This window comes from Corvus kubaryi, unplaced genomic scaffold (assembly GCF_017639235.1).
Source record: "Corvus kubaryi isolate FWS band 111438036 unplaced genomic scaffold, C.kubaryi_AGA036_p1.0 137, whole genome shotgun sequence".
NCBI classification, from domain to species: domain Eukaryota; kingdom Metazoa; phylum Chordata; class Aves; order Passeriformes; family Corvidae; genus Corvus; species Corvus kubaryi.
The window spans coordinates 33,839,235-33,853,844 of NW_024580671.1; the positions used below are offsets into that span (position 1 = coordinate 33,839,235).

The 14,610-nt window shown below is 37.6% G+C and overlaps 1 protein-coding gene across 9 annotated transcripts in view; it reads right to left on the minus strand.

The window, feature by feature from the left end:
• Nucleotides 1–14,610, minus strand: part of CACNA2D1 (calcium voltage-gated channel auxiliary subunit alpha2delta 1) — a 365,110-nt gene that overhangs the window by 295,534 nt on the left and 54,966 nt on the right. For all 9 annotated transcript variants that reach the window (XM_042018479.1, XM_042018478.1, XM_042018482.1 and 6 more), the window contains exon 3: nt 2,311–2,427. In XM_042018479.1, coding sequence (XP_041874413.1) covers nt 2,311–2,427 — 117 coding nt within the window. The remainder of the gene's footprint in view (nt 1–2,310; nt 2,428–14,610) is intronic.

The window sequence follows — 14,610 nt, forward strand, 5'->3', positions numbered from 1 at the left end:
CCTCTTAGTAGAAATCAATAGATCAGGTGCAGGGGATAATGAGTGTCTCCTGTGTGTAAAAAAAAACGTAGGAAGGTTTAAAATCAAAAGTCATTGAAAGTTCTGGTATACATCTGGGATAACTGAAAATAGAAAAGTCAATATAAATAACCGAGCTGTTAGGAGCTACTGGACCAAAGGACCATCCTGCTCCTACTTTAGTCTTCTTTTACCTTGGGAAACTGAATCATATTGCCCTGTTCAAAATGTGACCATGTGCTTGCCTAAAGTGAGGTAGCACCTTTCTTCCACATTCACAAAAAAATGTTCTGGAATATTTCTTAAAGTAAGCATGAGATACTTATTTAATTTTCTTAAAATTTTAAGATCAAACTACCACAAACACATATAAAAACCCCTACATTAATCTTGAGTCTTGAGAAAATATAAGATTTGGCTGTAATAACTTAAAAAACACCAATCTTATATGGGTTGAAGCACAAATGGTGGGGGAAATTGTGTATTCACAAAGGTCTCCAAATGTTATTTTCTCTGATTTTGTTTTGCCTCTTAATTGTAAGTTCTTTCACTCAGAGCTTGGATTAAAAGGCAGACGATGCTAGGTTCTTCTTTTTTACTGATGTTTATTATTTTCTTATATATAGCACAGCTGCACAGGATGTGCCTCTTAGTTAACAAGGTGGAAAATGGCTGTGAGTTCTAACTTTCAAGGCCTTTTAAAGTCCAAATCACCCAATTAGAAAATGCTAAGTAATATGTTTTTGACCCTATACCAGAACACTCAGATTTGTGAAGAAGGAGAAAAGAAGAACAAATCCACACCCAAAATCCTCCATATTGTTACACATATATATTATTATATCCCAGAAACCTAAATTCTCTAAACCCAGGGTTCCAACATCCAAATGACTTACAGTACTTTGCAATGGTAATACAAAGTCTACAGAATGCCACATAAACACACGCCCACTGAGGTAAAACAGGAAAACAAGAAAAAAATCAAATCTATTTTCCAGTCATTTGAATTAATTAGAGAAGTTTTGTCCCAGATAACACTGACGCACATTGCACATTAGGTAAACAATGGGAACAGGAAGAATGAACTCCTGCTAAGAGCCAAAGGCAGGACAATGGGTACCTCTGGTGGTACCTATGCAACAGACAACAGACTGTGCAAAATTTCATTGCCTACAAGAACTGAGTCCTCAGAACAGCAGCAGCAGTTTTACACTCACGCTGATTCTTCAGCTGCTTGAAACTGTACTGATAAAAGGAGTCTTTGGGTGGGACTCATCTCCCCCAGCTTCACACACTTACAATATAGACATTTACATTTGAGGCTTCTCCAACTGAGAAAGAGAGAAGTAAGTTCTTCTTGGCTATAGTTCATCCCATCTTCAAGTCTTACTCAGAAAATGTCAGGTCAGTCCCGACTGAGAAGTGCCTGTTTTATTCCACTGAACAAAAAAAGGAGCTTAGGGCAACCAGCTGAGTAGATGTCTACAGTTAGGTGAATGAATCCCTCTTTCCTCTCTCTTTCACTTTAAATGACATGTCCAAACTTATCTGCAGGCCTGTGTGGATATGCAATTGCTCAAGGAAATCCAGTCTGCTTTTCCATCCTTTAAAACTATTTCTAGTAGTTCTACTCTGAATCAAGGATGTTTATTAATTCATCCAGATCCCTCCATGCATGTTTGGTCAGCATCTTCTGAAAAGCACTTTAAAACTCTTATACTGGCAAGAGTGATGTGAGTAGGAACCATACAAGGCAATTACCCAGGTCTGGTGTCTTACAGGATAGAAGAGAAAGGGACTGCTGGCAAAAGCTCTTTAAAGAAACAGATACTTATTACTTAAAGCATAAAGAATTGTGAGGTCACAATGAAGCATGGTCTTCACACAAAATATGATTGAAATACAGATTAAATTAGCAAATCAGAAAAAAAAGCCCTGCTTCTTGTTTCCCCAAGCTCATTACTGACTATAGAGTACAGTGATCTTCAAGTCATAAACATTCATGTGCGTCACCTAGAGGAATATTTTCCAATCTATTTATAACTTGATTTCTTACTTGGCCATGGCTCCTATCTGTCGGTCACTATTATAAACATCTGCCCTATGCCAACAAACGAGCTCATTTTTACCATGAACTCAGGAGCCATCTTTCTACATGTCATGTCTTATACACATCACACTGACACTGCCTCTAAGTGTATAGGCAGTAAAAATAACAATGAAAACATGTTTCAATAGTAAATAAAGATCTTTTAAAATACTAAATAGAAAGCTTAACCCATTAGTACTCACCACCAAGGCTTTAGACCTGTTACTTAGAAGTTTTTCGATGTCTCTGGCTGCAATTTCCACTAGCTGACGAGGGTTGTTTGCTTCTACAGTATACAATGCTGTGTTTTTTGTATAAATCTGCAAAAGAAAAAAATTGAAATAAATCAAAATGACAGCAGACATTCAAAATAAGCCAAGTGACTTGACAGAAGAGTCATCAAGACATCCTCTGTTCTTACTGGAGCTTCAGAAAGACTACTGCTAGGAAAAGCCAAATGGGCCCTATGAAAGAAGTACTTCACCTTTTTGTCTGAGAGGTAGAAGCTGACACTAAAAATCATTTAATTAATCTTCAAAATTGACCAGTTTTAATGATAAAGTAACCAACTGCAAAATGCTCAAGGAATCTGATTCCCACAGAGTGCTAAGAAAGCAGTAAAATGGAGATCCTTTAAAATCACTGAATTACAGATAAAATAGTTATTGCTGAATTGAATTCTTCCTTGAAAGCTGAAATACAAACATACCAATTGAATTAATTCATTTAAGTTATGTTAATTTAATCAGCTTAGTCACTTATCTATTTATTCATATGATAGTATTCACAAGGAAAGAGAAGGAGGAAAAGAGGATAAAAATAAGAGGAAAAAAGGGAAAAGCAAAAATACAAAAGGGGAAATGGGGAAAAAAGATGAGAGGGAAGAGGGGAAATAAAAATGTGTTTCTCCTCTATCATGAATAAAGGTTATCTCTGAGGGGCCATTAACTGTTTCCAAAGCAGAACTTGTATATGAAGGAGATCATTTTATTTGTTAATCAAAGACACTACAGTGAAATGCACATAACCATAAGAAGGAAGGAAGAAAAATGATGCAAAAAATGCATTTTCCTATCTCTATCCTACTAGAACTGAATAAAGAAAAAATACATTATCTGGAAGGAAAAAAAGGAAATTAAAAAAAAAAAGAAAGCTGATACCTTATAGCTAGATGGGCAAATGGGGAAAACTAATTTATGCAGTCAACAGATGGCCTGAGTTTACTCAAGTACTTTGCCTCTGTAGCACTGCCTGGTGGGGGCTGTGCTGTCTCCCGGGAAGTCATTCCAGGCACAGGCAGGAACGGGTCCAGCTCTAATGCACTGGCTGCCATCCAGCACGAGAGCTGAAAAACTGCCGAGCACACTGAGCCTACCAGCCCCGCCAGGCTTCTCGAGTTAATGCTATGGAGACCTTAAAAAACTCACCACAATATGTCTCTAGTGCTTGTAGCTGATAAGTACCACAAAAACTTTTCTGACAGCTACAGTTATAGCTGTAAATTTTTATCAGGCATGTCCCATAAGCTGCCATAGGTTTTCATCACTTATGAATTTTACAAAACTTATGTTGGGTCTTGGTTTGTTGTTTATTTTCCTTCAGAAGTACAGTAATTCCTTTCCAGCAGTAACTGAGCAACTGGAATAAGCTTTATTCCTCATATAGTAATGATTATTTTTAAAAAAATCAGTCTACCATGAGCAGAGAACTACTGCAACAGATGATAGATTCCAATTGACTCATATTGTAGTTTGGATATTTTGAGGTGCTTGATTTTCAAAATAGCCACACAAAAAGTTTATCTCTGGTTAAACCCAAGAATCTCTTTTTGAGGGGTTTGTGGGGTTTTTGGGTTTGTTTTATTTTGGGGGATGGGATTTTGGTGGGGGGATTTTTTAGGACATGTATTTATAGTAGAATTGGCATATATGCCAATTGTTAATCAAACAAATTTGGAAAGAAAGACATTTTATTCTACAATTTATCCCTTCAGAATTTCTTTCATTTTTCTCTGAAACATTAAATTTGCAGTCAGCAAACTATTTAGAGTTAAATTGACTGTAGTGACCAGTCCTACAGACAAGGCAAGAGTAGAAATCAGTTTTATAGATCCAGGTGGTTTGAATCAAGACTGGAAATTTCAGAGGAACATCTAAATTGGAATGACCATCAAATCTTGTAAAACTTTCAGGTTTTCGCATTGTCAGCAAATTACCCTGGTCACACAAAGAACAGACACTGCAATATAGCAGGTGTTGATGTCTTGGACTTTGAAAGAAATGTAATAGCAAATTCTTTAAACTTCATCTGTGACTGCATCAAGTACACCTTAATCAAAAGTTACTAAACTTACAGAAGAATGGAAAAAGATTTTGCAAATGGGCTAAAAAATGTAAAATAATTTTCACAGAAGCTTAAAAATAATAGCTTTTATAATCATTTTAAAGCATTAGTATTTTTTGCTTGTGAAAATATTTGAATGTTTGGTTTTCTTTGTTCAATTATTTCTGATCTCTTTTTTTCCAGATTTTTTTACACAATTGCTCTTCATTTACTACTCAATGGTGAAAGCAATAAGAAAAATTCAGTATAAGCCATTTTCATGTGGAGTTTCAATTAGGCAAAAAATCTAAAATTTGGAGAAAGCAGTAGATCATTGCAAAAATGCCATTTCATAGTAGTTAATCTTTCCACTCAACATTATAAACAAACACTAAGAGAGCCACAAGAAAAGAAAATTCACATAGAGGCACAGTGAAATATGTCCTCAAGTACTGCAAGTTTGAAGCAGATGTTTGACAGGGATGACTTGGAGATTGCACTGACCAGATATATAAGGGTGAGTGCTGTAGTGCTGATTCCCTGATATTTTTAATCACTTAGTGAAATTTGGTTTCTAGCAGGCTATGATCAAACAGCCTCAGTAGAAGGTTATGATGTACTGCATTCACACAGACATGGCTTTGCACCCCACCAGCTAAAAAGACCATAAGAATTACTTGACTTAATCACAGAATCACAGAATGACCTGAGTTGGAGAGACCTTAACGATCATCTGGTACCAACCTCACAGCCATGGGCAAGGACACCTTTCACTAGACTGGGTTGCTCAGAGCCCCATCCAAGCTTTTCTTGAACACTTTCAGAAATGAAGCATCCACAGTTTCCCTGAGCACCATTTGCTAGTGTCTGACCACCCTCACAGTAAAAATTGTCTTCTTATTACCTGTAGTGGTTTGCTCTAAAATACTCATTACTGTTTATCTTCTGTGAGATAAGAGTTAGGAGAAACGCAAAGCAGGCACCAAACTTGAAAGAATATAAAGAAGTTTATTAACAGACCTAAAAGAAGGGGAAAAAAAATTATACCACACCTTCAGAACTCTCCTCCTTCCCCCACCTTCCTCCCTTCTCCCACTGACAATGTAAAAAGACAACCCTTAAGATGTTCAGTCTGTTTACCACTTCCATAATAACCTTGTTCAGTCCATTTAGAAAGAGAAGTCTCTTCTTGCTCATGCTATGAAAACACTATCACAACGAGACAGCCACCCACTTCCAAATATCGTTCAGTCCATTCAGGAAGAGGAGTCTCTCTGCCTGCATGTGAGTCCTTTCCCCCGACTTGCAGCTTTTCCCGCAACTGCTTTCGAGGGTCCACTCTTGAAGTTTTTTGGGGTACAATTTTAAGGTTGAGCCGTTCAGAAACAAAAAAACAGAGGCCCTTCTCCTTCCCTGGGAGCAAAGGGTCTTCCTCATCTTCATCGTTAGGACTATCTCCGGGAGCATCTCTAGGAACCGAGGTTTTCTCCTTTCCCATTTGGAGCAAAAGTCCTCATCTGGTCCATCTCTCCCTGTCCAAACTTCTCATGAAATTACAGCTGCGTCAGCATCTGCCTATCTCAGCGCAGGTGCTTCTGCTTACGAGCTGAACACTTCACCCCCCATATCTTCATGGAATTACAACGGGATACTCTGATATATCATAGCTTCACAACAGAATTTCAGCTTTAAGCATCTCCTCTCTCTCTCTCTCTTCCCTCAGGTTTTCAGCTCTTCACAGCAGTAAAAGGGTTAATCTCACCTCGGCCTTGCAGCTTTGCAGCTGGAATGTTGAATTTTTCTTATCGCAGTGGAGAGGGGGGAGAGCCGAGCCGCTCCGGCTGCCCACGGCAAGGCAGTGGGGGGGTTCCACGGCTGGAACAGGTCCATGGCTTCAGGATGGCCGTGGCCCGGCCCGGCCTGGCCCAAGCAGGGCCTGGCCGGGCCCGCTGGCCCCCACACGGGGCCTGCAGCCACCTGTCCCAGCGCCGGAAACGAGAGAGAGCTTGGAGGGGGAGTTTGTCTATTCTTAAGTGTGGATCACAGACGCGGTCACAACTTTAAGTGGCTTAGAGAATTGTCCATATTCAAACTGGCCAGCTGATAGGTTCTGTCAGGTCCCAGAGGAAGCAGTAAGCACCCCTTAGCAAGGACATCCCTTCCAGGACTATGCTTGCTAACCTATGACAATCTAAACCTATTGATTTTCAGTTTAAAGCCCTAGCCCTTCATCCTGTCACTACATGCCCTTGTAAAAAGTCTCTTTCCAACTCTCTTGTAGACATTTTTAGGTACTGGAAGGCCGCCATAAGGTCTCCCCAAAGTCCTCCAGGATGAGCAATCTTAACTGTCTCAGTCTTTCCTCATGGGAGAGACGTTCCATCTCTCTAATCATCTTAGTATTCTACTGGACTCACTCCAACAGGGCTTTGTCCTTCTTGTTCTGTACTCAATGTAGAGCAAAGTTCCAGTAAGCCATACTGGTAAGGGATTGACAACCTGAATGGAAAATTTGCACTTTTATCCCTGAATCTAATTTGTTCTTCCAGCAAACGTATGATCCTATAGACCCCAGCCTGAAAGCACTCACATTTTTCGCATACCTAATTACTAAAGGGAAGTTATTCCCATATCCCCAAGCTTGAATGGTTTGAAAGCTGCAGACTATCGAAGTGTTGTACAGTGGGACATTCATAGGAAAAAATAATCATTTTCATCTTTCTTCTCCAGCACCAGCTATCAGAAAAGTTCAAAAGCCTGAATCACATAACAAGGAGATCATCACCACAAGAGACAGGAGCACTATTAAAACCTTTATAATATGCATTGTGGATCCTACCACCAAGAAACCCGGACTCTGAGGCTGGCTTCACAACTTGCATTTGTCAGTAATTTCAAAAAAATAAAATTCAAAACAACTCCCACAAAAAAAACAAAACAAAAAAACCCCAAAACAAATCCTTTGACATTCACACAAGATCCCAGATAGGTCTGAGTCAGTGACTTTCCTTCTCCCCTTCTTTGTTTTACCCACGGTAGGGCTCCAAGTACTGATCTACCCTGCTTCTACTGCCAGTGGAAGATTTATCCCACAAGCTCCTAAACAAACAGCATCAGAAATTACTTGGAACTTCACACACTTCTTTATTTTCCTGAAGTGTGAGACTGTCTCAACTACCAAGGAGAAGTCTAACACTCATTAATTATTTAGGAGGTGTGTACATAATTTATTTATTGCCTACTACCCTTTTCTTTAATTCATTGTAGCACTGCAGCAGTTCAGCACAACAGTACACAGGGAAATGATACATACTTCAGGATTTGGCACCCTGGGACAAACTTTTCCTTCTCCAAGCCTCCCACCTAGCAGCCTAACAAAATTAGCAAATGCTCATCTCAAATAGTCATAAAGGGTCTTACTGGCAAAAGTGTGCTCATGTGTCTTTCAAATTCCAATTTGGCAGGCTCCACGGTTTGTTAAGAAGAGCTAATTTGAATACAATTTATTAAATTGCTTTAACTAAATGAATGCAAGTTTCTATAGGTTTTTACATCTAAAATCTTAGTTATGTTAGTACTTTAATCACTAACATTTTCCTAAAAGCTCTCCAAATTGCCAGTAAAATCCTGTCACTTCTCACAGCCTCCTTGCATGACTAAGCAAAACCTGTAAGGTCATAGCACAAAAATACTTTAATTCTTTTCTGAAGTCAATAGTCATGCACTTCTTTATTCAGGAAAGACGTAATGAACTGCAAGGTTTTAGGGGAGAGAACATGATGGAAAGAGTCACACTAAGGTGAAACAACACAACAGTTGAATGTGACAAAGATTAGAAAAACAGCCAGCTCCTCAGCAGAACGTGCCCCTCTCTGCTCAGTCTTCAAGGACACGTTTATAAATCTCACACAAAGAGACATTCTCCTTGCTTCCTATAAAGCTCACCAGGGCAAGTCAAACACTTCTGCACAAATTGAGAGAGAATGAAAGATGTTATTACATGGATCTTGCTATATTGTGGCAGGCACTGGGGCTGGCCCTAGCGTTGAAATTTATTTAAATGGCCCTCCTGCTGTATCACACTCAGAAAATGAACTATTTTCAACTGCAGTAGAACTCCTTTGCCTCTTTGTTTGTTTGTTTGCTTTGAATGTGTCATTCTCCCAGTTTAAAAAAAACCAACAGAGCCTTTCCTTCAGGCAGTGGTAACTTGGCTGAGGGCCCAAACATAGGACATGAACATGCCAATCTCATTTCCATCACCAAATACTTCCATGGACATAGAAATCATACCAGCCAGTATCTTCAGAAGCTGAAACCCAGAATTTCAAAAGTTAACCAAAATCACTGTAATTTTTTCCTGCTTTGGAAAAGAGAAATAAAATAGCTCAACAATTCCAGTAATACTTATCTTTACAAGGTAAATCTATGGACATTTTTATTATTTCAATACTCCTTTCAAGACCACTTAACTCAGCTAGGCTGAGACACCTCTGTCAACAATCAATGCTTTATCACCAAATGCTTTATCATCAGTCTAGACCAGCTGGAGACTACCATGATGGCAAAACCTACTACTACAAAGATAGTGCTGAGCTTGCAGTAAAATCAAGCAAAACTTTGTGGTGGGTTCTCCTCCATCTTTTCTGAAAGAAACCACACCAAACTACTAAGAGTACTTCCGAAATCTTGACCTAGGTTTCACAAGATTGTGTACTAAATTAATTAACTTATTTAATAAATTTTAAGAATCCTTCTGAATAGAGTGAAACTTAAATAAAGGTTTAGTAAAGTATTCTCTTTCTGCCCACTCCCCACTTCTGGAAAGGGCCTCCCATAGCCAATGTCCCCTGGTCCATCCAATCTCTTGCTTTTTACCACTTGTGGCACTACCAGGCCTCAATGATCAAGACCTGCCTCACCAGGAATCTCTGCCTGTACCCTGTGCCATCAGCTCCATTTCAGCTTGGTCCTCAGATGAAAAAAAAATTCATTTCATACTGAAATTTTGGGTAATGTTAAAATTAAAAAAAAAAATCGATGAAATTATAATTTTATTAATAATATTCTATGTTTCACAGAATCAAAGTTTGTTTTAATAACTTTGTTTAGCTAACAAAATAGCAACTAATAACACACATACATTTACTAATTTTAGTTTTTGTTTTTATCAATGTCATGATCTCATTTCTGAGAGAAAAGCAGAGAGGAGAGGTCATTTGACAGACATCCAAACACATGATAAGATCTTGGGAGCAGGAAAAGTCAGAAAACAGAAAATAACCACTTTCTAATTTTATTTAATATATATTATATTTATTATATTATATTATATTAATTATATTATTACACTATTATTGTGAACTTTTTATTATTGTAAATATTCTCCTTTAACTTAAATTTTTAGTAACCACAAACAATATGATCTGCCCAGCGTAAGAAAATTCTATCTTCTTACTAATATAACCTATTTCCAAAGTTATATTAATACTTCCTATTTCTAATACATGCCAGACAATTTTTCTTTCTCACAAGACACTTCTTTTCTTTGAATCAGAAGCAATTAATTGTGAAGCACATAGAAAAATGCTCATGTCTAAGAAGCATTCTGTATTTTCAAAGAAATCAGTCTGAGTATTTTATGTCTTACTCTCTGCTCCACATAATGTATAAATAAGATTACAGCTGCTCCCTAGCAACTCGCAGATGCCTTCATTCTTGAAATTCATGGCAACAACACAAAGGAAGAAACCACCCCAATAGTTTACTGTAGCTGTTGCTTTTCAGAATCATTTGCCTGATCACTGACTGCTCTAAAGGTCTGGGATGACAAGTGACAGGGCAGCTGATGTGTTAAAAACCTTGAAATATCATAGTAGTGACATGCATGTTAGGGAAAAAATTATCAGAGAAAGTTCATTCTTAAGTAAAACACTCAGACTGAATTCTGCAAGGTGCTGGGAACACTTATGCCTCAGTTAACACCAGCGAGGATAAGCAGTGCCAGAGTCAATGGGCTCACTCAGGTGCCTACTCAAAGGGAAGCATATAATCAGGCATACTTTGTAGGAATCATCAGCCCCTTTTGACTGTTGATAATTAACAGAGTAGTCCAGAGGACTTTCAAATTAAGAAGTAATTTTTGTAATTGCCACTTTGTATTTAAACCTTGATAAAGCAGGAGTTCAGCTTTGTACTTCTGCTACTTTACAAACATGAAAAGCAGATTTTACATCCCCCTTTGTTAGGAAAAATGTATTTTAAGGTATTCAATTTTGCTTCCTAATTATAGAAATACAGTATTAAATAACAAGATGAAATCATTCATTGGTTTCAGAGCAGTTTTAACTCAGTTTTAGCTGAGATTGAGTAAGAACTCAAAAATCCCAATTCACGAGTACAAGTGGATCTTTCTTGTAACAGAAGAAGAACAATAAGAAGAAAGTGCTTCACATTTCTTCTGTACTTCTGGTATATTTGGAGATGGGCACTTATCTAATATCTCAAACTCACTTATTCATAGGAGATTTTGGCCTGCCTCAGCTGCCCTTAATGCAATTTATCATATACTGACTCTCTCCCCAAAAGTAATTTTAAATCTCAGGGAACTCAAACAGGTTTTTTGGCATTTTATTAACCACAGGACTTGGAAACTGATTAGCTCTAATGTTCGGGGTTTTGTTGGGCTTAGTGAGTGATTTTTTTTTTTAAGGAAAATTTTTAATTTTTTCTCAGCTTCTACAAAAACCATCTGAATATAAGTACCAATGGGAGAGAATTTATTATTGTTAAAGCCAATGGACCATTATAAATTAATCAAGAACAGTACTTTGATCAAAGATAATCCAGATCATCAGATAGTAATTAAAGCTATGGTAATATTAGGCCATCTCTTCCCTTGAGCTTGAGCAAGCTTTGTTAATGCAGCCACCTATTCTTAGTGACTTACAGCTGGTTTTGGTTGCTGGAAGAAGGAAAGCTTCAAAATGCCAGTTTATTGCTAAGGGAGCAGAGAGAGAGTGTCATCTGCAAATAGTAAATGAGGCTCCCTGTGTTTTGACAATCTCTTAATTTCCGTTTGGATTACAAAGAAAAGCTTGCAGATAAGTATTCAGATTTCCCAGTTTGCATTTTTAAAAGTGATTTTATTTTCCTGATATCTCGACATTGGTCAGCAATGTGTAAACTCGACAGGATTTGGTTTGGAGAATTCTCTTTCTAGTTCATGCAGCTTTGGTATTTGGTTGCACACAGAACATAGTGGTGGCAGTGATATACCCCAAATGGGACATATCTTTATAAACACTGCATTGTTAAAAAAGTTATTGTTAATAACTTTGGGAGTCCCTAACCAGGCTAACCCATCTCATACATTATTATAGTTCTGGTAAATGGACTCTGACTCTTCAATAAATACCTAAAATGACCATGTTTCACTGTACCAACCCCTTCATAATTCCATTCTAAAAGTAATCTTGACCTCCCTTCCCTTCACCACACCCCTCTCAGATACAGCAGACTGGTGTCCTTGCCTTAGGAATGAGGGAAAAGACAAGTATGACTAGTGTGCAATAGCCTATTTATGCTTAGAAAGAATGCAAGTGTTTCAGAGGCTGGTCTCATGTATTCCACTCAGCCAAACTTTCTGATATCTATTTTATTACACATTACTAAGATAATTTAAAAAAAATAATAAAATAGAGTTGCTCCCTTGTTTTCAAATTTTTCTCCTTCTTTTCCTTAGAAAACAGCATAACAAAACTGCACTTCTGTGGAAAACTGCAGTTGCAGACTACCAGAACCACCCATAAATATGGCATGAACTCAAGGAATTTTCAGCAAATATAAAAGTGGTGACCCAACGAGGATAAAATCCTTCAACAACTTCAAAATAGTTGACTTGTTTAAATTTTCATTTCAAGATTATATAAAATTATAGTTTTGTTTTATATGTGTAGAAGTCTTCTCTGCTTTATGTTTTTGAAAGAATTTTCTTAGTATTTTGTTTCATTGAGGACAACAAAAAGAGACAAAAGGAGAAAAGAAAGAATACAATACATTTCTGATTTTTGAGCTCAGTCATAGTGAACCTCACTGAGTGAAACAATTTGAATGAATAGAAAATTTTCTTCATTTCCCAAATTTAGCTCATTTAAACACTTGCCTTCCTTTCTTAGACCACTGGAGAGTACACCCAGGACATACAGGAAATAGCTTCACAGTTACACCAGTTGTGTCTACAAGTGTTGTGGTATTAGTTATATTTTCCATTTTCAGGGGTAAAGAAGGATGGACTGCACACCAATCAATTATTATTTTATAAGTCAGAAGTATCTTAAAATCCAGGGTCAAAATAGTGACAAACTCCTAAGAACCTATGGCAATCACAACATTCAAATGAAATTCAGACTTACGGAGGACCTCCTGAGAAATGTCAACCAAATGTATTCATTTGGGTTGTTATTCTTAAAATCAACTATATTTTTTAAAAATCCAGTTCTTTCCTTTATTCTTTATATTTTTCTTAATCATAAAACTCTGCACTACTTCAACCTTAACAAGGGTGAATGTAGCATATTTTGGAATGTGTCCATATATCCCCTAGGTCCATCTGCTAGCTCATCAGAGAATAGCACAAAGTACAAAATTCTTTGCCTATGGCTAAAGCATATAGAAACTGAATCCAACTTGATATATACAATATTCAAAAATAAATAAATAAATAGAATAATAAAGTTGGTAAAAATAAATAGAAGTTTCAACTCCATGTATATGTTTAATGCTTTCAAAAAATAATTTCAAATTTCTATACAGCCTTTTCTAATTCATTCAATTTCCTTTATGATTGTAAAGAAAGAACCACATAAATATCATGCTAATCATTGAGAAAAATAGTAAGAATGAAAATGTTTACTGCTAAGTTGCCTGCCAAATCACCTTTTTAAGCAGGAATTGCAGGCTCCTATGACAACAGGGAAGACCATCCAGATACAAGTTTTACATGAATTTCAAGTAAGCTGTTGAAGCCTCCCCTCACACAGACCTCTATACAGATAATGAAGAGAACAAGGCAAGCACTATATGACAGCCTCTATAAGTCTAAGTCAGTGGTGTGTCTCTGTCTGTAGAGCTTCTAGAACAGAGCTTCTAAGACTAACTTAGCTAAAATCTGTAGAATCCAACAGAAAATTACTCTGGGTTATAATTCCTTCTGGCTGAAGGAAGCTTTCCTGAACATCCCTACTCCAAGGCAGTTCAAATCAGAGACCAGTCTCTCTTACAAGTCACTCATCTCAGTTAAACTCTAGAGACAGATCCAAGACCTGGAAAGCTGAAAGTGTGGCCTGGGAAGCTGCTGCCAATGTGAGTGTTTGAGCAGACTGGCACCATCTGTGCATTAGGCACACAGACCTCACACTGGGAAAGGGATGAAATGTGCTCCTACAGAACCTCAGCTAGGCTGTTCACTAAGGAAGAGCTAATTATTATAAAACAGCATTCAAAAGACAAAATAAATAAAAATCTTCTAACAATTGCTGGTGGACTCATTTTGTGAATGGAACTCATCACCACATATCATATACCCATACCTAGCTGGCTCTCTTTTTATTTTGTAGGAAGAAACAGTATTTTTATCTCTGTAGGAATTCCATTTAAAGGCCAAGTCAGCCTATATGGGTTCACTCTACAGCTCCTAGAACTGTAATAACAGCATGCCTTATGAACATCATGCATGGGTTGTTTTTGCAGCGAGGTATCAAAAAGGAAACAGATATAGAGAGTAGAGTTCCTTGGAACTGCCTCGCTATCTGCTGCTTTGTTAGTTATCTGTTGCCTTAAAAGGTTATACTGCACAAGATGGCATTTTTTGCTATAACAGTCATAGTGAAGCTCCAGTGTGTTTGTCACATCAAAGCTCTTTCCAGAGACCCACATTTTTTTAATGCAGTGTTTCTGTAAAAGAGGATCCTCTTCAATCAGTTTGGAACAGACAAGTTCATGAATTGCTATAAGGCATATTTCCTACTCCAAGGTCTTCCTTTCTGGGTACTGCAGGGTTCCCCTCCTTCTGTCTCTCCTGTCCCTAGAGGTATTTTAGGAGCTGGAATCCAGAAGCATACTTGTTGTAGTTTATTAGATTAAACGAGCTGTCAATTAGCTTAGCCATGAGTCTTTGCTGT